This window comes from Corapipo altera, unplaced genomic scaffold (assembly GCF_003945725.1).
Source record: "Corapipo altera isolate COAL_440 unplaced genomic scaffold, ASM394572v1 66, whole genome shotgun sequence".
Lineage (NCBI taxonomy): Eukaryota > Metazoa > Chordata > Aves > Passeriformes > Pipridae > Corapipo > Corapipo altera.
In genome coordinates this window covers 5,558,697-5,582,777 of record NW_020884924.1, presented here as the reverse complement: position 1 = coordinate 5,582,777, position 24,081 = coordinate 5,558,697, and the positions used below count along the sequence as shown (strand labels likewise).

General features: G+C 38.2%; 1 protein-coding gene across 5 annotated transcripts in view; it reads left to right on the top strand.

The window, feature by feature from the left end:
• Positions 1 to 24,081, top strand: part of PIGN (phosphatidylinositol glycan anchor biosynthesis class N) — a 102,375-nt gene that overhangs the window by 3,407 nt on the left and 74,887 nt on the right. For all 5 annotated transcript variants that reach the window (XR_003530039.1, XR_003530040.1, XR_003530041.1 and 2 more), the window contains exons 2-5: positions 12,030 to 12,290; positions 16,329 to 16,450; positions 17,551 to 17,649; positions 22,220 to 22,326. Coding sequence is in view for 2 of the 5 variants with exons in the window: in XM_027657483.1 (XP_027513284.1) it covers positions 12,064 to 12,290; positions 16,329 to 16,450; positions 17,551 to 17,649; positions 22,220 to 22,326 (555 nt within the window). In the remaining 3 variants the exon portion in view is untranslated. The remainder of the gene's footprint in view (positions 1 to 12,029; positions 12,291 to 16,328; positions 16,451 to 17,550; positions 17,650 to 22,219; positions 22,327 to 24,081) is intronic.

Below are 24,081 nucleotides of genomic sequence, written 5' to 3'. Positions count from 1 at the left end.
TTCAATGTGCTGCTGCAGTAAGGACTAACTTTTTTTCACTCTTCCTCACCGAAAATAGTGTAAAAGCATTCCGCTGTTTCAGTACTTCAGAAGAGACTTGTTTGGGTTTATGAAACAACCAAACTGTTTACGCATGACACTCAGTTGCTCCAAAATAATTTACGGATGGCTGGGACAAAACTAACATAGCTAAAATGTGTATTCCAGAGTGTAAGTAGACAAACGTGCTTTTAACAACTTGCTTTAAACAGTTTCTTAGGTACTGAAGGGCTATTATTTTGAGAAACCTGAGAATAAAACCTAATAGTGTACCTTGGAGGATGTGTGAGACAGAATAAGATGCGTGAGTTCTGGAAACAGAGCATTATATAGGTCTACGTGAGGCAGACAACTGCAAATTAATTTTTTCTTAATTTATTCAGTAGTCATTCTGAGTAAAGCACATTGTTCATCAAGCTGATTTGTCTCTTACTAGAGTTGGTGTTTCCTTCTAACTTTCAGAGGATTTGAGTTCTGTGTCTGAAGAACAGCATACCTAGATACATCATGGAAAACTGAGTATCCAAAATACAAGGGGTTTGTAGGAAAATATCTTAAGAGGTTTTTGGAGGAGGTGGTATGTAAGCAATTTTTTCAGTCTGTGCATGTTTGGTTTTTTTTAATGAATTTTTAAAGTTATGGTTTCTGAGATGGAAAGCAAGTAGAAAAAAATCAGCCTTTATTTTTACTGTGTTGATTTTGATTGGAGTGTTAAATCTTGAGCTAATGGTTCAAAGTTTGATGAACTTAAACATGACCAGTTTCAGGTTCCCTCTGGTATTTGGTGGGGTCATGGGTGTGTAAAGTGTGCTTTTTTTCTGTGCTACTGTGGTGCAGTGTCAGCTGCTCTCATGTGAATGAACACACAGTTTAAGTCAAGCTATAAGGGGTTTTCTGTTTCAGTTTCTACAGGCAAGATTAATTTCTTTTAAAGTAATTAATTCTGTTAGGTACATGTTGTTTTATTTCTGTGCTGAATACTTGAAGTATATGAAATAATGTGTTCTAATGAATCCTACAGTGAAGTAGGGTAGCTTTTTTTCATCTGATTGGGATCTCAATCAAGGCACAGGGAACAAAATAATGGAGGAAAATCTGAAGCAAATCTGATTTCTACTTTAAAATAATGCTGATCTGTGTGTTCTGCCAACTCTTGCTCAAGTTTTCTTCTAAAACTGAGCTTCCTGAAAAAATCTTTGTCTATACAAGTTTATTTAAGACTAACTTTTACCCCCTTTCAAAAAAAAACTTAAAGGAAGTTATGATTTTTACCTTTGCCTTCACACATTAAAAATGAGCTTTGGTGCCTTGTAAACTCTCTAAGCTCAAAAATATTTTGATATTCTGCAGGAGCTGAATAATGCAAATGTTGAGACTCATAATGTTGGTAGCTTGTGCTTTAAGACCTTTGCCATTTCTCTGAAACTGTATCTGTCTGTTCCAGTTTTAAGGGCATGTTTCTTAATGAGAGTAGCCTATATCAGTAGTTAATAGTTACTTGTGTGTTACGCACAGATGTAGCTTTACCCTGACAAACGGACTTTAAAAAGTGTTTATTAAATTGGGATTTTAAGTAAAAGTAGTACAGCAATGTGAGGGGGCTCTCAGAAATATTTTCAGCCTCACCAAAAATGCGATAATGACCCATGAAATCAGATAAGAACCTGAATTAAACAAAACAAACTCCCCAAATCACTCTGAAATCAAGTTTGGCTGTGTTTTTCTGCCTCCAGAACTGCTGTTTTGAAGCATTACTGTGAACAGTGAATATTTGGAAGCCAACCTTCAAAACCAGAGCGAGCAAACACACTCAGAGCCTAACAGTTATTTTAGAAAATTTGTTCAAGCTCCATTATGCATGTATTTCTGTTTTTCTGAGAATGAACAGATGGAAAAAATGCCATTATGGTAGAGTGAGGAGACATAAATTGCAAATTGAAATGGGACCTTTTATGACACCACAAACACTTGAATGTTGAATTGCTTGGGCTTCACTCACCTTAGCCTGAAAGATGGAGTGTGTTGTCTGAAATGTAGGCTGCCCAGAAAGCTCCTGTAGAGAGTAACAGACCCCTCTGAGATGTTGTGCTTTACCCTGCCTCACGGTGGTGAAGGACAGTGTAGCTGGGGAAGGGAGACAGTGCACCGAGAGAAGTAGGAAATCAGTCACTATGAAGTTGTTCTCGAGTTCTAGGGTCCAAAGATACTAAGTTCAAATGACAAGCTGCTTTGCCTGAATTTGTTAAGGTGTCTTTTATTGAAACTTTGTGGAGGTCAAGACTTGACACTGAAAAGGTCTTATTGACCTTCCTATCACAGCAGAAACATGGGCCAACTTGCAGCAGTGCTGCTGTGCGAGCCCTGTGCTGCTGCTCTGTGCTTTTGGGAGTTGTCTGCTTCACATTATTCCTCTTCAATTTACTACTTTCACAGTTTTGAAAAAAAAAAAATCCACCTGTTTTCTTTATATGGCCTGCTGACTACAACTAGTGTGAGATGCAGGCTTCAGAGAATGAAGGAATCTGAGGACATGCTTTGAACATGCTGAGTTAGCACTGTTGGGAGGAGATACAGTCCTGTCCTGGTGCCAACACAGAGGTTTGTTTTGGGAATTTGGGGAACTAAACTACAGCAAAGTCATCTTTACTCTTCCTTCCTTTTTTTTTCCTTTATGTTATTTTCAGTTGAATTAATTCTCTAGAATACTTGACTACAAAGTTTTACAGATGGCTGTGCCAGACCAAGGAAGCAGGCAGGAGCAGAAGAGGACAGGACAGCTGTCTGCAGCTGTACTGGCTTGGTTTTCCTTGCAGTATTTATGACTGTGAAGACCTCTTGTTCTTTTAACTGCTACTCCCATGACAGCCATTTTTGTGTAAAATACCTGATAAAACATATTTGCCTTGCTGGTTCTAGGTATTTTTGAAAATATGCTTGTAGTTACAAGCAGATTCCTATAAATGGTAGTGTACAAGTGAAGAACCGATACAGAGATAATAGATTTTTTCTGTCACCTCAAAACTAGCTGCTTGTGTACTTCCTGAGAGCAGATACTAAGATAGGTGGACTTCATGTTCTTGAAGCTGGTTTTGGTGCCTATCTCACAACAGAATTGTCATCTCTTTGGAATCTTCTCTCTATCAGATCCACACCCCTCTTTTGCCAGTAGAGGGATCAGGCAACTACAAATGATTCTCCATTTTTGGGTGGCGGGGGGAGAGAAGTGGAGGAGAACCAGAGAGATATTGCCTATCTATGTTCTCTAGGTTCTAGGTCTCTCTCCAGCAGTTTTTGTCTTGCTCTCTAGGCTTTTTGTTTTTGTCCTACAATGAATCTACTGCCATTCATTTGCCAAAACAGTTTGAGTGCTGCTTTAAATCAGCAAAGAGACAGAATACTGATTGTTTTCAGGAATAATTTCCTGGCTCTAGTAATTATTAGAGTGAGTCAGCAGCTGAAAAGTAAAGGTGTCTTATACAAATGAAAAATGGCTTGGATTTGTCATAAAAACAAATGTAAGCTCACAGGGTTTCAGCAGAGAGTGCTTACAAGTTGATATATCGTAAATGCTAATGAACGTTAATTACTTGGTTAGTAGAGGTTGATGTAGGAGCAAATAGAACTTTGTTCTAAAGTGAATATTAGGGTTTCAGGCTGCAGTAACTTGTAAGTTGAGTGAGCTTTGTGTCTTATGGGAGCTTAGGAAAACGCTTCCTATGTGAACAGCTTGCAACCATGGCTGCTGGTGGAAGAGTTAAAAGGAGGTGACTCCTTTGCTTAAAGATTTCTTACTAGACCTCAAGATATCCTTGGACAAATATTGTATATACTTTCATTACTACTTGAGTACTTGAATGCTCTTTTGAAGTGGGTATAATCCATCCTTTTTAGCGCTTTTCTGCAGATTACAACTTGACTATTGCTATTCTATTTAATAGTTTATTTCGCTTGGTAATTAAAGGAATTGGAAAATTTTTTTTTATCCCCTATTTCTTTATGTCGAAGAGGTACTTCCTGACAGCCTGTTTCGACGTTGGGATTTCCCAGGGACTGGGTCTGCCGTGGTGCCCGGAGTGATGCAGGACCCTGGAGAGCGCCGGGGGACCGCGGCCACCGCCCCCTCCGCCCTTACACAGCCCCCGAGCTGTGCCCATCCTGGGGTGTGGCATGTAATGCAATCCCTCCCCTCCGATTGGGATTGCTTTCCTGGTGTGCCTTCACCTCAGGCCTTAAATGCGTTTTTGTTCTCAGTGGGAAACTTAACTTGCCTCTCTCTGCGTCAGCTTTGTTGTGAGCTGAAGTCTGGCAAGTATAGATATATATAAAACAAAAATCATGCTAGCCATTTGAATAGTATTCAGCTATATATGTTAGAATGCAAAAGTTCCAAAGTCCTTCTGTTAAAAAAAAAGAAGCTTTTGAAAGGGTGGGAATCTACAAATTGATTATTTGAAAGGCAAACCTTTCATAGAAGGTTTCTTGTGGCCCTTGATTTTTTCGTCCTTCAAGCTGAAGCTATTGGCAAATTGACATTCAGAGGCTTATGTATAAGATTCAACAGGTGTGGCTTGTTTCTACTTGACATAATTAATTTTGATTTGTAATGGTTTGTATCAATAAGCAAATGTGACTTAATAAAGGAAAAACAGCTTCTGTCAGCTTTTTTAAACCCTTTTTAATCAGACTAGCTTCTATGGAACATACTTTAAGCACTGTTTGGGGTGTTTTTTGTTCAAGAGTGGGGTTTTTTTCTCTGTATGTATGCATAATATATTTGCAAACTGATTTTGCAAAGCAATGCAGCTGAAAGTTGTTCTTTTTTCCATCCTCTTCCCTGTATGCTCTACATTAATATTTGTTGTATGACTTTAGAAAGTTTGACCCTTACCCCTTTTATTGTTAAAGGGCAGAACTCTCCTGCTTGTATTGGTACTTGTGCTTTATTCCATAGTTTTATTGTAAATGTCTTTAAAATATCTCAGGGGGGCTTCAGCCTTGGTTTATCAGGGAGGGCTCCAATGAGACAGCAAGACTGCTGTGGCAAGTTATTTTCCATGTACTTGTTTTCTCTTAAGTGCCGCTTGTCCCTTGACCCTGGCACCTGTGAAAATTGATGGGATGGGTTCTGTTAGACACTCTCAGGCTGACGTTCTTTCTCCAAAAGTGTGCCATAAAACCTTTAATATGAAAGATCTGTCTACAAAATTTACAAACAGGGTAAGAAAAAGACGGGAAATTTTTTATTTTTTTTTTTTCCCCCACAAGAATAGAGAAAGCTGAGAAAATCTGCTACCTTTGGTAGCACAAAAAGGAATTAAACAGTCCATATTGAGATGAAAATACAATGTTAAGCTGTAGAACAGTAGTGCTTGAAGAAGACTTGCTGGTAGAGTATTGCTGAATGACTTGGAAATCAAGCAATATGCAGGAGGATTTGCAAATATCTCCTGAGAACAAGCATAGGCCCCCCAAGTACTGTTACCCAGTGAAATAGCTAATTCACAGCAAGATCACTCAGAGTTTCTTGTTGTTGGGTTTTGCTTTTTCCAAGTTCTAAATTTCTAGCTGCCTGCATAATGAGCAGATGTAATTTTGCTGTATTTCTACTTTTAGTTCTGTCTCCACTTGGCTAACAAGTGGTACCAAAGGCTGATGCCCTTGTTTTCCCTTTCATACCTCAAAGTAGTCATCATTTCTTAAAGAAGTGGCCTTGTTCTCTTTACCAATGCTGTCCCATTGGCAGTGTTGCTCTCAGGTGTGGGGTTTTTTGCCTGAGAGACTTGTGGATACAATTTCCCATGTTTAAGGATAATTCAGAGAAAATGGCATAGGCTGACGTTGGGGTGACTGATTTGCACTATGTTCAAGTGCTAGGACACGATGTTTTATTGGTGCTTTGCAGGCCCTAGTCAAATGGAAAGTTTTGGCAAAAGAGACTTTTCTAGGCAGGCATAGTAATTTTGATTATCAAGTGATGTTAAAGAGAAAATTAAGTATTCTTTGAGCTCTTTGCCTCAGGTTTGGATGTGCTTTACTGAACCACATTTAAAATTTAAAACAGATGTCATTTGTTATTATAATCTCTAAAATGCTCAGTGAAGATGTTGAACGTAAAATAATTTTAAAGAGATGGTGTGAATTACAAAAGCTACTTTAGTGCCAAAGCAAGTGGAAATACTGTAGTTGCAGTTTCATTATCTGGCAGAGCATGTTGTGATTCAATAGAGAAAGAAAATGAAATTTTGGAGAAGAGGAAGAGGGACTTTATAATTTTCCCTCTTTATAGTATGATTGCACAACGAAGTCAAGATGAGAATTTTGGGTTTCCTATCTTTAGGAGGTGTGTAAAGATGCGAGAGAGAGTTGCTCAGAGACTGGTTGGCAAGTCTCTTGTATAAATTACGGTCAGTGTCTTATATGGTCTTGTATAAATTACAGTCTTGTGCAGTCAATAGGTGTGTATGCTGTGACAGAAGGAAGGACTTGGTTGCATTTCTTGACTAGTATAACTCTTTAAAAATCTTAATTAGTAAAAGCATAGGGTAGGGCCTGCTAACACCATCTTAGATGTTGTATAGCTGCCATATCATGCACAATACTGTCAGTTAGACTGCACAACTTCCACTTTGCTCCTCTGCCTTAAGGAGAAGCATAATTTTTTATGTATGGACAAATTGTGCAGTCACCACTTTGACAGTTTAAATTACAAAATAAACAACCCTGTTTAGTTGAAAAGTATATTAGTCAGACAGAAACACAGCAGCCATTCCTGTCTATTGCTCTTTTCTGTAAAAGATGCTTACCAAGGCCATTGATGCTTATTGAAAATGCATTTCCAATGGATTTTCTTCATCTTAATCAGCAGACTTGACAGTATTGGTGAACCATGGTTCCTCTAAAAGAAATGACTAATGTATCTTGAGCTCCCTGTCTTGACACTTTATTGTCCTTAACAAAATATTCCCGCCAGTGGGGCATATTCCATGAAGTATTTTGTCTATGTTTTATTGCGTATTTGGAGAAAGAAAAATATAAAAGGGAAATGTTGCATTTCTTATGAAGAACTATATTGTATTGCAGTACAAGTCTGGTTTTCTTTGCGTTATAAATAATACTGAGAGATTATAACTTCAGAGAGGATGCATCTTAGATGTGGATTACTTAGGGAAACTGTGTGCTGCATTTAATTATGTCAGCCTTCCTGTTCAGCGCTGAGGGACCTGATCCAGCCTGGGGCTGTGGATGTAGTTTCTATGGTGTGAGTCAAAAAGAAGGTTAAAAAAAAAAAAGTCTTATCAGCAAGTTACAGATCAGCTTGAAAAGAGGGAAAAGCTCATGTGAAGAAATAACCTGCCTGCTTCTTGTCTGATGGTTGGGCTTAGGTGGCTCATTGCAGCTGTCTTGCTCCCCTGCCACCATCACAGTCTGGGTGTTTTAGTCCTTGCACTGACACAGCTGTTGGTGAGGCACTCACAGCTGATAGGATTTTTGGATATTGTTTTGATAGGTGCAAATACAAAGACAGAAAGAGTCCTTTCTTCCTCTTTGCCACCAATTGGGAGCTGAACTTTCTGAGAATTCAGTATGACGGCAGGGTAGCACCAAAAAACCCTTCTCTAATCTGTGTATCACTTTATTCTGGAAAAGTAATTAATTGCAGTCAGAAGGTCCTTGCTGCTTTTCTTTCTTTAATCTCCTAGACTCTAAGAAGGGTGTCCTGGTTCTACCTTGCTGTCTCTCGTTTTGATTGCTCCCCTGTGTCTTCTCGCTCTCCTCTCTGCTCGTGTACAACATCCAATAAAGTGAGAAGCTCTAAAGTCTGCTGAAGCCCCCGGCCTCACCAGGGCAGTGCTGATTTTCTACTTGATCTGTTCCTGTGAACAACTCACATTTAACAGGCAATGAGAAGCTTAGTGGATCTTTAGTACTTTCCTGTTAAGAATCTGAAAAGGGTCTTCATTTAAGAATCCACACCAACTTTGTGTTGTTGACTCCAAATTGTTTGAAAAAAACCTATTTTATTGTAATAGTTTAAGTTCTGATATACTGGAGGTTGGACAGAATCATTATTGGCTCTGTATTTAGTTTAAGAGATGGTGACAGAAGGTGAAAAGTACAGAAAGAAAAGAATTAATCTGAGTCTGATATATAGCTTACTAGTTGGGCTGAATCTAAAGAGGAGGTGATTTGGCTGCCTGTATTAGGATTCTAGGATTCTGTTATAGCAAATGATGTATTTGGATGGACAGTAAGAAATGGCATGTGACAAATAGGTAGCAATGTGCTCTTTTTACCTGCAAGACTAGGAGCTTCTCTGTCTCCTCTTGTTGTGATAGGCAATGGCTTAACAGAATTAAGTAGAATAATGCAGTTAAAATCTGAGCAAAGTTTGTGTTTTGCTTTGTGAAAATAAACACTACCTAAAGGTAGATAGTGGACTAAATCATTTGCTAAGGGATTGCCTGAGAAAATATTACAGAACACAAAAATATTGAGATATCCTTGGCTTAAGATTTCTTGACGGAAAGATGTAAAATATATTTTCAAGTGACAGTTTGTTTATCCACATTTTGAATGGTCAGGCACCTGAGGGCAGAGATATTTTGGCACTAGTAATTAATGCATCTGGCTCCTTATCCTCAAAATTGTGTGTGTTTAATACATCTCTCTTTTTCTTCTCTTGACAGGCTTTGGCTTTTGCTTTTCCTTATAAGCTAGTGCTTAATCCACTTTTCCCTTTTAACCTGGTTATTTTTTCCTTGTGAGGAAGAAATTGTTATTGAAATCGTTATCCTTGTTATTTCTATGCCTTGTGAGCTTTCTGCCTTAAACAGTCAAGCACTGGGCTGTATGGAGAAATTTGCTCATTATGACCTTTGTAACAGAGGGAGGAGAAAGTTAAAGGACTTTCTTAAACCCATAGAAGCTGGGTTTAATTTCTGCATCTCATGTGAGACATGGAGAAATAGTATATAGATAAGCATGTTTCCTGGCGGGACAGATACATACACAGTGATAGCTTTGCTTTCTCTGTACCAAGATGGTTTGAAGAATGCCTGAGCACCCAATTTTTACTGAGTTAGCTGCTTCCCAGCCAGAAAAACATGCCAGAAGGCCACTGGGCCCCAAGGAGTTTGATGCCAATGCTTCCTTCCATTTGCATCTCCTGATGATGCTGACAGGCCTGTCAGAACACCTATGAGATCCTGTTCAGCTTCTGCATTCCATGCTGGACTGGCAGGTTCAGACTGCATTTCAAACTAGCCTGTCAAATGGTGATGCAAAAGCACAAAGGGGGAAGAAAAAGGTACCTGGTCTTGGGTGTTTGTCCTACAGGGATAGAATGGGTGCTTTGGTTTGGAAGTCCCAAAGGAACCTGGGCAGTGATAAAGAACTTCCTTTTCCATTGAAAACCACGTCCTGGAAATGTTTTGTTCTTCTCTGGTACTTTTGATGTCTGAAGAGGATATATTTCACAAAACGACTGTCTTAAATGAACTTCAAGCACTTTGGGCTGGCAAGGACCAAGTTTGGTTGTAACTTGATCAAGATAAAAAGGTGTAGAAGGTCGCTGGTGCCTCTCTACCCAGAGATGAGTGCTCCTTTGGAACACCTTAGTGGCTTAGTAGTTTGAGAGCCAGACTTCCATTTGAAAAGGGTGTGAGATGCCATTCTGACATTCAGCTGAATGCAATTAGGAGCTTTCCAAGGCCTTTATATCTGCGGGAAAGTATTTGTAAGCCTGAAGATAGAATACTTTTCACAGTGTTATGTCACAGTGATAACACACAAAGTCGTGTATTAAAGGAACAGTGTAAGCTAACCTCAGAGGCAGAAGGAGCAGCTGTGAGGGATGTGGCAAAAGCAGGGCTCTGGGAGCTGCTTGTCTGGAAACCATATGATGGTGGTGAGCAGTTGGAGATGTTGGGCCCAGATGGATAGTCTAGTGTAATGTAGTCAAACTGGTTGCAAAAGAAAGTATCCTTTTTATTTTTTTTAATTAATTCCATGGATGCTATAGTCTAAGACAGCATTAAATTTGAATTGTGTTGACTACACTCGTTTTGCTGCAAGCAAGGACTGAGGCTTGGGGAGAGTTAAAGCAAAGAGAAATAACTAGTGCAGAAAACAGATTATGTTACTAATACTTTAATTAGAAGAACATAGAATATGTTAAGCTGTAGAACTGTAGCATTGGGAATATGCAACAAGTACCTGATAGAATTTACTGTTTTGTTTAGTAGGGTGTTTAGTATCATCAGTTTAAGGCATGAATAGTTTGGATTCTCTTATCAAGCACAACTACATCAAAATAAAAAGCCCTATGGAAATAAAACTGATTGAATAAAATGAAGTCTGGCATTGAACTTAGTGGTGTTTCTGTGATTGTAATTTCATATATTTAAATTGATGCAATAACCCTGAGTACTTAAAAATAAACAAACTGATATTTACACTTGTAGACATAGAAGCACGTAAGTTCCTGATTAACAAAAAGTTTTTGTTTGATCGCTTAAATGTAACTACTGATTGTCTCTTTGAAATGTTATATTAAGTTATCTCAATTTTGTTATGTGGTTTTCTCTCCAAATCTCTCAAATGAGAAATTACTATAGTAGTATTTAGAATTAGGGTTGGAGTTGTTGCATCTGTGTTTCGGTAAGGAAAATGGGTGGAATTAGAAGTTATGGTTAAGTTGTATAGAGATCTGAACTTTCTTTTGAATAGTAAGTAATATTATATATTAACTTTCAAATCTTTATTAGTATGTTTCTTTTTTCCTCTGGCTTTCCTGGCCTTTTAAAAAATTTTATTTTAAGAAGAATCTTTCAGAGTTTTGGTCAGAGTTCAGGTTATTTGGTATTGAAGCCTTTTCTCCTTATTTGATAAGAGTAATAGTCTTACCATATGGTGGGTGCCTGTCTCTGTTCAGCTACTAGAATTCTGTAAGTAACAAGATAAACTCAATATGTATATTGACATTTAGAAGCACTTACTAGATTCCTAACAAAGTGTTTCTTTTAAAGAGAGGTGTGTATTTACATAGTTAATCTGAACCTTCCAGGCTGTTAGGAACATCTGTTTCTAAATTGATGAGTGGAGGTGTTGTTTTGTAGAGGTTGATAATTAGCTGATATTTAAATAACTAAGTTAGCAGCTTGGACAGCACTAATAGTACTTTGTTAGAGCTAAGTGTCATTCCAGCTTAGATCCCACACTTACCTGAGCCAATATACATATTTACCTGCAGTAGGCATCACTTGAACCGCACAGTACACTTGGCAAACGTGCATTTCCAGCGTACCTGTTATTAGGCATATTTGTATCCCTAACCTGATATCAGAGGGTGACAGGGTAGAAAAAAAAAACATTCAAAAAGGGAATATAATTATCCCTGAAACATAATTCTGCAACTGTTGTGATTTTGTCACCTGTTTTAGAAGAGGAATAGCATTCTGCGCTCAGCACAGCGTCTTTGTTCTTTTAAAAGAAGGGTTCTGTTTCTACAGAATATAACAAGCCCAGATTTGATAGCAAACTTGGGGAAAAAAGCAGTATTGGATGGATGTTTGCTGTAGGATGGCTTTTCCTAGCTGTCTGGCTTCTGGCTTGCATTTACCAGATTTCAACTCTGTTGTGCAACTAGCCAGTAGAGGGTAGTATGTTCATGGAGACTTTGTGTTGTCTTGAGTCTTCTGTCACTGATGTAGGTCCCAAAACAAACTGGCTTGATTCAGTGGTCTTTTGAAACCGTCTAATAAACCAGTAAAAACCAGATGAGTTGCTGAGACATGATGGCTCTCTGAAAGTCTGAATTAGTCATGCAGTGGCTTTTGACTGGGGGAAAAAGCTTGTTGGAAACAGAAACTGATTATGGATCACATGGGTGATGGCTGTGATTGTTGTATTGCCATTCTATAACAAGTGAAATAAATACTGATTCTGATAAGTCTCATTTGCCTCACTTTATTTTTCTCACTTCCTCTTAGTGTTGGAGTTTGCCTTTGCCAGCCGGCTGTTGCCATGGATATACCAATCTTCATACTTGCTGCTCTCCTTGTGCATTGTGTGTTCTTGGTCTCCATTTTTGACATCTACTTCAGCTCTCCCCTGGTCCATGGAATGACCCCTCAGCAGACTCCACTGCCACCTCCAGCAAAACGTCTTGTACTCTTTGTTGCTGATGGTCTGCGAGCAGATTCACTCTATGAATTGAATAGCAATGGCACAGCCCAGGCACCTTACCTGCGGTAAGTCCATCTGAAAACTCTACTGAACCAAAAGATTTCACTTCTGAAGGCAGCTCTGTATAATGTCAAAAAGAGAAGAAGAAGAACGACAGCAACTATGGTAGCTTGAATACTGCCTTCCCTCTGCCTTTGAAGTGACCAACTTTGAAAGAGTTACACTCTGCATGAGTTTGGTTTGGTGTCCCTTGTCAGGAAAGCTGCTAAAGCAGTAACAGTGTAAATTGAGTGAGTATTGTCCCCTGCAAACTACAGATAGCCAGTAACTGAGAGGAGCGTGAACTTTCTCCATTCACATCAGCATGGTATCAATTCTGAAGCCTGACAGGCGTTAATTTTACTGCTTCCTGGATGTTCAGTTTAAGAGTAGCAGTTCATTAACGTGCTTGTCTTCTAACTCTAAGCTTTTTAAGGAGTGATTAAGTGATGTCCTGAATGGATCTAACAGCAGGCTGCCACCTCCTCTTGGTTCCACCCTTCCTGTGTGCCTGACCTTGGTGCCTCCCTTGTGCTCCCTAGTGTGTCTGATTGCTTAAGGGGTTGATTTGGTTTAAGGTTGTGAAAAATAAATCCTGCCAAAAAGTCATAACCTCACGTGCTTAGAACCAATTTTCGTTAACTTTCCCAGTTTCCTTGTATCAAGATAATTAATTGGTTATAAGACAATTAATTTCTTAGACTAAAAAAAACAAGACAATTGTGTAATAGTGCTGGTCTGGCTTGAATATCAGAACAAACCCAAATAATCAAACATCTGAAGCTGTTAGGGCTTTTGCAGTCCACTACTGCAAAAGTAGTAAAGAAATCTGAGGGGTCCTTGCTACAGTGCTTGCCAGCTTATATGAGTATAGTTATACCTGCTTCTGCTGCTGTTACTGTCTTTATAAGGTGCTCTTTGCCACTGGCAGATGTCTGACACATCAGTGAGACTTGTCTTTTAGCAGTGGACTTTACACTTACCTCAGAGCAGTTTCTTTTCTTAGCAGTAAAACTGTTGGTCTTTTCCAGCATCAACCAACACCATCAAGGTACGAATGGTGTAATGTCCCCATCAGTAGGACCAATGGTGGGTAGTGGCCAGGAAAGAGTTATAGTGGGTATTTTTGCCATTAAATGGTTTGAGTTCTTATGTTTAAGCCATTCAGCATTGTCATGCCTATCTAGAAAAAAGTTAAACCATGTACTGGCTTGTCTAATGCTGGAAAGTTGGCACTTTTGTTGTCTCTGCTTCACCTCATTTGTGTAGTTAGAGACTTTCTCTTTCAAAACCTGTAGAAATAAAACATTGTCCCCGGTGCTGAAGGTAACATGGGTGAATGGAGAGGAAGAACTGCCTTGTAACAAGCAAAGATGCTGACAGGTCACTGAGTGGAAGAAAATGCCAATAGAGGTTTGAAGTGCCATCTGTATTTTTCTTGTCTCTAATTCTGCATAGACGTACCTGAGTGTGAATGTGTTTGTGTGAGAGAGGATGAAAAGAAAAAACATGTGGCATGTCGTACTTTCTGAAATGTGGTGGGCCAGGCAGTCCAGAGCCTATCTTCAGATCCATTACATGAGCTGCCACAATTTTGAAGCAAGAGGCCCGGTGCTTTGTCACCAAACCTTTGAGCTGCACAACTTCCATAAGTTAACTTTGTAAACAAGTTGATAAGATCAGATGTTGATTTCTGGAAGTGTTTCCTTTTTTATTCTGCCAAGTTATTGCTGTCTGAGCATTCCTTTTCCAATAATATTAACCCAAAGTATCTGCAATTTAATATCAAGTTTACTTTTTTTGCACATTCATTCCTAAGTGTTCAGTCCCTTATCCACTTTATAGTAGTAGGCAACATAACATCCAGATTACTAATCTTATCCAGGTGGAGCACTTTGGGAACTACTGTGTTGTTAATGCAAAAATATTTTCTTTAAAGGAGCAAGAACCCCTCTTGTAGCAATGTGCTATAAATAGAAGCAAAATTTTATTAGGTACATGAAATTAAAAATAAATATCCATTAGGCTTGAAGCAGATTACTAGGATGATATATGCCAAGTATCTACTCTTTTACAAATATTCTTGAAAAATCTATTTTTCAGCAGTGTTGTGGTAGCTGTGAGCAATAGTAGGTGACCTGAATTGCTGCGGTGATGATTTCAGGGAAGATATTTTCTTCCTTGCCTGTCATGTTTCAGCCATATCACTATATCATATTAATATTAATCATTGTTATTATGGGTAGCTAATGTTTATATTGTCAAGGAAATTAATTTTTTCAGTGGTTCTTCTGAGTAAAAGGCTTTGAAATGATTCAAAATAGCTAAACGAATTCTGAACAGGTAAATTATGATATCTGGCTATATTTTTATCTATCTATTTATCTATCTATCTATACTTTTGTTTGATATATATCATTGTTGACTTGAGATCCTGAAGTCAATCCTGTTGTTGACAACAGTCCCACAAAAGCAAAGATAGAGGATTACTTTCCAATTCAATAGAAATCAAATTCTATTTAAAACAATTTCCTACCTGTTGTGACCATGAAGTATGAGAATAGCTGCACATGTTTTATTTTTGTCTTAAATCTTCCATGAATACTAGTGCAATACATCTTAGTCAGTCTTCAGTGAGAATAAACTGGAAACCACTTCAAATAATACTTAAATTCTGTTTTCAAATTAGTACTTTTTTCAGTCCAACTTGCCTTAAAACCTAGCTGAGATGAGGGCTAGAAATAACATGTCAGAGTGCTATGTCTCTGTGTGCTTTTATATTTCTCACTAGTATTGGGCTATTCCAGGCAGTTCTGTGAGCTTTCAAGTAGTCCATGAGAATGTGGGGTCTAAAATGAGTTTTAAAAAAAGCTCAACAAGCAAACCATGAATGCTGCAAACTTAGAGTAGAGCTTGAAATTTTAGGCTGTAATTCAATTCTTGCTTCATTAGTGAGAAATATATTTACAGCTGAGTATAGAGGTCTTGTAACTAACAGTCGTATAAAATCTCTGTTAAAAACAAAGTTAGAAAGCATGAAATTAGCATGGACTAAAACACATCTGATAAAAATATAGACAATTTTGTATCTTATATCATGAATAACAACAGTACAATTTGACTGTTAAAAACTGCTTTGAATTTGTTCAGAGGATTCTGCTGTTTTATCCTAAAAATCAGTATAAGGAGTGTGTGGGTGTGTTTTTTATTTTTCTCCCCATGCTCTGACAATAAGCTGAATCTTTCTCTTCATCCAGAAGATGGAGACAAGAAAGCAGCATATGGTAATGCTCACCACTTGCTTTCTGGCAGGCCCCAGCTGTTCATATCTTCAGCAGACAGGAATAGTTTATGAGGCTGTTTCTTATGGTTGGGTTTTGTCCCTATTTTCTTTGCTTTTTATCTGTTGTAACTATTGTTTGTGCATAAACCCTAGACAATTTGATGTATTTCTCTATGTGTGGTGAGAAGGTATTCTCCTTCAATGTGATGTAATTACAAAAGATAAAAGGTTTACTTAGATTTGCTTCTTGTTGCCAAAATTATTTGTACCTTAAATTTGCATGCGGTTCAAATTCTCTTCATGCTGGCTTCTGATATTCAGCACAGAAAAAGGCAGACATGGTCACAAGAACTAATTATAATTGAGCATATTTAATGAGTAAGATAAGATTTAACTAGACACTTTCTAGCTAAATGGAAATAACAAAAAAAGTAGCAGCAGGCAGAAACAATCTGTTGGGGGGGAAGTAAGCTAAAGTGGAAAACAGCAGAAAAAAATAGTGTGTTAATTTGAAATGTATTACAATACCAGCTAAACTCATCTGTTTGCAGTGCTGATGGGCCACAATAGTAATGTTCTCTGTGGGGTGTCATAATATAGAACTACTTGCAGGTTAATGTTCTGCTTGTTTTACTGCGCAGCAGGTGGTAGTGAAAATCTGGTTTAGTCTGTGTTCTGGGGTTTTTTTGGGGGGGGGGGGGTTTGTGCATTTTCTGCCTCCCAGAATTTGTTGTGCTTTCAAGAAGTCATGAGCATTAACTGCCTCTTATCCTTTTTTCAGGGGTATTCTAGAGAACAATGGCAGCTGGGGAATCTCTCATACCCGAGTCCCAACAGAATCCAGGCCAGGGCACGTTGCACTTATAGCTGGATTTTATGAAGATGTCAGTGCTGTTGCTAAAGGTATGCTTGTCCTAAAGCTTTGAACACTGTCCTCTGAGATAAGGTGTTTCAGTGATGTGCTAGGCTTCTAGATGATTATTAATGCATAGTGGTTTGTATACAAAGATTATGTGCAAAATAGTAATTTTGGATGGATTTTCCATTCTTAATATTGAAAAGCTGTGAAAATAGCTTACCTATGTTAATATTTTGTAACGTGGTAAAACTTAGCACCCTGAGCCTGGAAGCAGAGTATTTTATGGCCTCACCTCTTCATGTAACAGAGATTTTAATTATCATTTGGGATGTAACAGGAGGTGGCTAAGTAGGTGTTGAAACAACTAATGTACTGTAGTGTCTTAGCTGAATTATTGCTGTCTTGAGTTGGAGAATCAGGACGAAAATAAACCAAAAGCCCCAAGCATGTATTTTGTCCAGAGCTGGCTGTCACTGCGTGCTTGGGGTTTAATTATGGGGAACAACGCTTTGTGTTACTGACTTGGTCTTTTGTGTGGTCCTCTGCCTTCCCTCAGGCATGAACACTGCTAATGTTGTGTGTTGGTTTTGGACAGGGGAGGTGAGAGGAGTTACTTGGTTCTATCCATGTTCCTAATCAAAAGCTTCTTCCTTCTGACAATTGCTACAAATCCAGGATTGGCAGGAATTGTTGAGAGATCTATGTATTTCTGCCAGCTGCCTTTTTGTGGAAACAGAAGATCTTGGAGGTTGTATTGTGATGAGTGTGTGACTGCTGGAAATATGATATGAGTGTGTAATTTATTGCCTGAAATGCCAAAAACTCAGTTCAGACAACAGGGGATGTAGAATTCAGGAGAATTTTAGCTGTTTAGAAGGTAAATCAGCTGTGTGTTTTGCCTGTTTGAATCCCTGCATAATGAGATTGGCTTAGGTTTTCAGCTCACTTCTTAATGAAGGGGGGACTTATTATAATAGAGGTTGAAATGGAGTTAAAACTGAGATTCACAAATTGGAGTTCATTGTGCAATAATATAAAGGAAAGTTATTAAAAATAACCCAAACAACATTTTGCATCGACTGTCAGTCTTGTCAATGAGATCTTCTGGCAACCACATTTAAATCCAGGTGTATTTGTTTAACAGGATGGAAGGAGAATCCAGTGGAATTTGACTCTGTTTTCAATGAAAGTAAATATACCTGGAGCTGGGGAAGCCCAGATATTTTGCCAATGTTTGCAAAAGGTAAGGCTTAAATTTTCTGAATCTTTAACACATAGTTATCAGATAGTAAAACAGAGACACTTAAAAATTTTGAGTTAGAGAACAAGGTGAATGACATATTTCCAGTTTGTATATTTTTATATACTCTATACTTGGTTTCTAGTTTGTGAATTTGTGAGTTTGAGGGGGTGGAGGAAAAGAAGCAGGCTTTTAATGAGGATATCTCTATTTATTAGTCATCTGTTTAAATAGGCCTTACCTAATTCTGTCAGCATACTAAAAGAAGCACACCTTAAATTATAAGGACCTAGTATTTTTTTCTTTAGTTGAGGTTTAAAGCTCTTGTTTGCAAGTGTGCAGTTGGGGATTTTCTTCCTACGCATGCAGCTCCCAATGATTTGGGAGATAGAACTGCAGCCATACTTTTTGAATGTCTGAGCTGTGAAGTAGCTTATTGTGAGTTATCCTGCTTTACTCTGAACAATAATATGTAAATGGAAGAACTGCATGCAAGCAGGAACTTGCTGGTACTATTTCTGAAGCTGAGGTCTTCTGCTCATGGTATACAGTGTATTCAAGTCTTGTCAGCCCAGTGCAATTGGTCTTTGAGTGTGCAGAGATTGCTGAGCAACACTTCAAACAACTAAAGGTTTAATATTGTTGTAACGAGGGCATATACACCCTTTTGTGTACTCTCAGAATAAACAGACTGAAGTGAAAAGGAGACGAGCTAAAGGCATGTGCTGCAGTTCTGTTCTAAGTATTGGTATTGACAAATGAGAAAAATGGGATAGGCAGAATGGGAGTGGAATATAATACTGGTTTAGAAAAAAATGTATGTCGTATTTCTCATGATGATTCTTGAACTTTTTCTGAACTCATGTCTCTTCCCTTTCTCATCCTGATATTCCCCCCACATCCCTCTTTTCTGTTCTTTGCTTGAACCTCATAAATTTATGGTCTGCTGTAAAAATATCTCCTGATAATTTCCCATGACCTCAGATTACAGCTTGTATTTGGAAATCGTGTCGTGCCGGCTGGGGAGAAGGGAAAGGTAGTTGCCCTTGCACAGATTATTTATATTTTTGGGGATATGTTCTTGGGAAAATATTTGAGGAATTTGAGAGTTTCCCAGACCCTTGTCTTTCTACTGGTTTTGTTTGAGTAAGAGGATAAGCAGAGGACTTGAGAGCAGCTTTGATGTTATCTGTAGAGATGTGCAAGGATAATACTCTCAATAAGGCCTGTTCTGAGTGGTGTCAACAATGGAGCTTCCTTTTGCAGGGGGGAGGGAAATCCCCCAATGTTGGCAAAGGTTTAGTGCAGCAATGTATCTGAGAGGTAGTAGCTGTGTGGGAAAATGAATCATAGTTTCTCATGATAGAGAGATAAATTAACTTCTTTTGGTTAGAAAAAGATATTTTTCTTCTTTCAAGGAGGAAAAGTTTTAGAATACAGAAGGAAGTGGGATCAAGTGTTTATTCTTTAACTTTACTTTTACAAAAAGCCGAGAGGGACATAGGGGAGCATAGCTTAATTTCTCTCCTTCTTTTCAAGTTGCGAATTAGTGAGGTCACAGCACTCCTCTTGTGTGTATTTTATCATGCTAAAATGTTCAGAATTTCATTAACTATTTCACCACTTCCATTGGATGATAAATAAAGACTATATAACACCTGCTGCTTTTTGGGAAGGATAGAAAATCTTTTGTTTCCTGTCATTGTCTGTATTCCCTAGATACTTTTCTTGTAATAAATCTTTCAAGGAAATGATTGAGGATTCTATAGAGAAGGTAAATAAAATACTCACAGATCTTTTTCAATATCAGAATAGATATACATGAAATCTTAATCTATCAAACTCTTAATGACTGTGTGATTAGTGTTTTATTCTGAGATAATGTTTTAAGTGCCTTGTATCTTTAGCAGGATTAAAAGGTATTTGTTTCTAATAGTTAAACTCATTTAAGATATGTAAGTTCAGTGTGCTAATTTTAGCCTTATTTTCTCTGATGCTTTTTGATTATACCCTTGAAATTATCTGAAAATAATGTGCTTTGAAAAAGCCTATTTTTCTTCTACAATGCTCCTTAAAATTTTGAGTTTCTCTTCTAGACTTTCCAGAATTTGAGGTTTGACCTGAAAGGTCCAGTCCTGTACTTTTGTCATGGTTCTGGGTTGGAGTATAATCTAGAGTATTAAATGTCACACGGAAAAAGGAGCTGCTTCCCTTAAGGGAAGTAGATACTACTCTGTTGCGCCCACAGTGCCATTTGTTCCACAGGTTCCCTTTCTCTTTCTTGGAAGCTTCCAGAAACTCTAGGGTCATTGTTTAAATTGAGTATGAAGAGGGGTATCAAGACAATGGGGACAACTGGGACAAACCATTGTTGGGGTTATTCTGGACAGACAGACATCTCGGTCTCCTGTTTTAGTTACTTGTTGCTAAACAACACAAAATTTCTCACATTCCTCACGGAGCTGTGTTTGATGACAGCTCTCTGATGCCCACACTCTGTCCAGCTCAGTGTCTGACTGTCCTTGTGCATTCATTCTTCCTTCCCCTCTTTTGTGCCTGCAAAATTTGCTAGCAAAGTCTCGTGCTGGTCTGGACTCTGATCCATGAAAAGCTTGTCAGACACAGAACTGTCTCACTAAATCTAAGTAAGGTGTAATAATTTGATCCATGATCCAAATATTTGGATATTGATACTGAGGATGACATAAAGTGTTGGACAAGGGAGCAAAAAGGTGGTAACTGGTTTGAGAGTTTCTGGCAACTTCAGTTATTTCCTGTAGTGTAATAGCTTCATCAAATCCACTAGAGCTCTATGCTTGCTTTTAAAGGGTGTTTTCATCCCTGGCTTCCTTCTGCTTCTCTATCCCATCTTTGCTTCCTGATCCCCAGACTTAAAGATAAGTATTAGTGTACTGTCACCTGGCACCTCTCAAATAACAGAAACAAAATAATATTTTCTAACATTTTGTGTAGTAGGATTTCTTATTTAAAAAAAACCAAAACAAAACAAAAGAAAGGTATATTTTATAAGCTATGCAGGCACTCCAAAACTTTCCTAGTATGACTTTATTTTGCTACTGTTTCTCTTTATAGCCGTGCAGGGTTGGGTGAATTGTTTTGTTTTGCTCTGGTGGAAATTAGAAATGGGTAAGTGGTAGATGTATTCCTTTGCTTGGTCTGCAAACTGTGTCCTGTCATTTGGCTTCTTTGGTGTGGCACTTCTTAAAGAAGATCTTCTTGGGTTTGCTGTGACATTGTGGAAAAACACTACAGCATTCTACCCTCTTAGATAGCGTTGGACAGGACTTATTTCTTCTTTTGATCTCATTTATCCACCAATTGGAACTTCTGAATTCACTTTTTAATGCCTGGCAGTATTTTCTTCCTTTTCTTTCAGACTGAGAACTACAGCAAGTATTCTGTGTTATAAGTCGTTGTAACATCTCCTGGGGCGCAGAGGGGAGCTACACCAGAAAATCTGTGCTAGCTTTCATCTTCCTGGCTTGAAATACCTGCATCCCTTTGGGTGGGTTTGTGCATAATCTTGGCTAAGCAGCTCCCTTATACTGGGATGTTAATTCATTCACAAGCCTGGAAGCTTACACAGTGGCATTATATAATTGTGACATCCAGCAAATCAGTTATATTCTTGCTGGTCATCAACCAATTGAAGAACATTTCACCCTCTGGGAGTTTGCACTGTCACGGTATAAATGGCATCCCTGAGCTGTAAGAGCTCTGCTGTTGACTGAGTTATTTAATTAAACTTCACCTAGCTTCAGATCTTTATAGGACTTCTAAGGTTTACTTTCTTCTAGGTCTCCCCCCCCAACCTCCTCTGCCTTTCTCTGCTTTGCTCCCTTCACAGTGAGTAGAGAATGAAATGGACTTGTCCAGATGCTATGTTTGCACATCACTGGCCCTCGTGTTGTACTTTGTGAGTGAACATAGTTCAGTAGTTCTCCATTTTCTATTTTGGATGCATGTTTTGAAGACGCAGACTTTGAAAATTATCTTCCTGAAGTTGTCCACTGGGCTTTTGATAGCTGGAACTGATATACAGGAACCCTTCTGATGCCTTCATTATATATGATATCTGATGTTTTCCTGTGTAAAAGACCTCATAGATAGGGCATTGTCTTGTATGATTCAGTTGAAAAACCAAAGCTGAATAAATTTTTCTCAGTCTCCCCACAAAACACATGTTTAAATGAAGTTCTAAATATGTATCTTCCTTGATTAGAAGTTTCCTGGTGAAATTCTTTGTTTCAAAATGAAATTCTGTTTAATTTGCTTGTACTGGGATTTGTTTTAATACTATCTGCCTTTTCATACTTTATTTCCTCACCTGAGCATACTGGATAACATTGTTCCTCATTCCTCTGAGATGCTGATAACCTAATGAGGTAAAATGGTATCCGGGTTTCAGAAAACCGTAAGTTATGGGAAAGTTTAAAATAAGGATTATCATTCCTGATAAGTTTCTACTTCTGTGCATGAAAGTATTTTTGACTATGAAAAGAGAAAAAAACCTTTTCTCTTATCTCGTGTGCCACCTATATTGTTTTTGCAGGTGCTACTGGAGATCACGTTTATACATTTTGTTACACAGCAGAAAGTGAGGACTTTGGAGCACAAGATGCAGCCAAGCTTGACATATGGGTTTTTGATCATGTTAAGGTAAGCAGACAATCTTTTTATGCTAGCTGTTTATAAAAAGCGCGTTAGCTTTGTCTTAGAACATGTAAACCTTAACATAGAACTGAAAAGGAAGAAATTTTTGGAAGATGTATCACATGGGGTCATAAGTAAATATTGCTTGAATCAACTTTCATGACTAGTGTAATGGGTGCTTAGAGGAAGCATTTGTCATTCTGTGCTGATTAAAAATCTAACACTAATAAAAGCACCCTTTAAAAACATTCTTGGCTTTTCTTTGTATTGTTTGCCTGTAATCTGAAAGCCATGGAGTATTACAGACCCTTTAAGATCTTGAATGCTATTAGTCAAGGATTTTATAACAGGTCTTACAGCATGGCAGAAATCATAAGTCTTCATTATGATAAAGAAATAGACAATATTATTGGCTTAATGTTTGTCAAGCTTGCACCCTGACTGTAATTGTTCAGTGTGGCTTCTTCTGATTCATGTAGCTGGCTTCTGATTGTCTGCTGTGGTTCACACTGTACTGTGACAGATGAGTCAGAGGAGTCACAGTTAGTTTGGGGGAAGAAAGGGGGAAGCAGAGGCATCTTAGGCCCTGGAGCACTATAATTTGTTGATGTGGTGCTCTGCTGAGCTGACTTGGGTCAGTGCTGGTTCATGACTGTTGTTTTCTGTGACTCTGTCACTGTAAGTATTAATAGTCTAAGACACATAATTTCTGAGTATTCGTTAGTTTCTATATTCCTGTTATTCCATGCTACCTCCCTTGTTCTGGATTAAGAAATGCTGATAGTGCGCACTGGTGTATGAATACCTGTATCAGTGAAGCAATTAAGTGAGTTACTTTCTGGATCTCATAACAATGTTAATGGAGCTTAAGACTTCAAACTTCTTCCACAAGATCTCTGGGCAGTATGTATTAGTATTAGCTAACCAGCATAAATCAAATCAAACAAAAAATTAAACCAAATAAACCAGTAAACCAAATCAGCATCTATTTAGGAAGCCAAGCTTGGTTCTGCTTTAAACATAGGGTGGAAAAAATTCATTATAGTTTGCTAATTCTCAAAGGACGTGATTTCCTGAGTTTGCAGGTGAAAAGATGTTTTTTCTAATGCCATCCTTTCCCTGAATATGCACTTTGTACCATGTTGTGTGTTGTAATGCATATGAATAATAATACAAATCAAATTAGGCTGTCAGTTACACTTGAATAGCTGTTGTCATGAAGTTGCACCCTGCTGTCATTTGGAGCTGCACAAGTATGTGAGGGTGGTGCTGCCTTTTGCTTCAGAACACCTAATGGCATTTCTCCTTTCAAACTCTAATGATGTGTTTAATATATATGTCATTACTGATTACTTTTTCCTCGGAACCAGCACCATTATTTTAAAGACATATTTTTGCCCATCTAAATTTCATACTGTGAATGGATAGGACTTGATTGACTGGCGCAAACCACACATTCCATTAATCATGTCTCCAATAACGCATCAATGATTGCTTCAGAAGTGTGAAACTCGAGGCTTACTGAAACCAAGGTCACTCTGTTATTATAGGCAAACAACTTCCAGCTGTGCTAATGAGATTACACATAAGTAGGAGTGGCAATACTCTTGGCCTACTCTTTTTATTCCTCCTTTGAGTTTTATATCAAGGATTTAACAACATATTGTTTAATTCATATGTTGGCCAAGGTGGTTCCTGGATTTCTACCTCTTTAAAAAGTAAAAGATGGTAATGTGCTCCTTCTCTGCTGTGTAGTCTGCA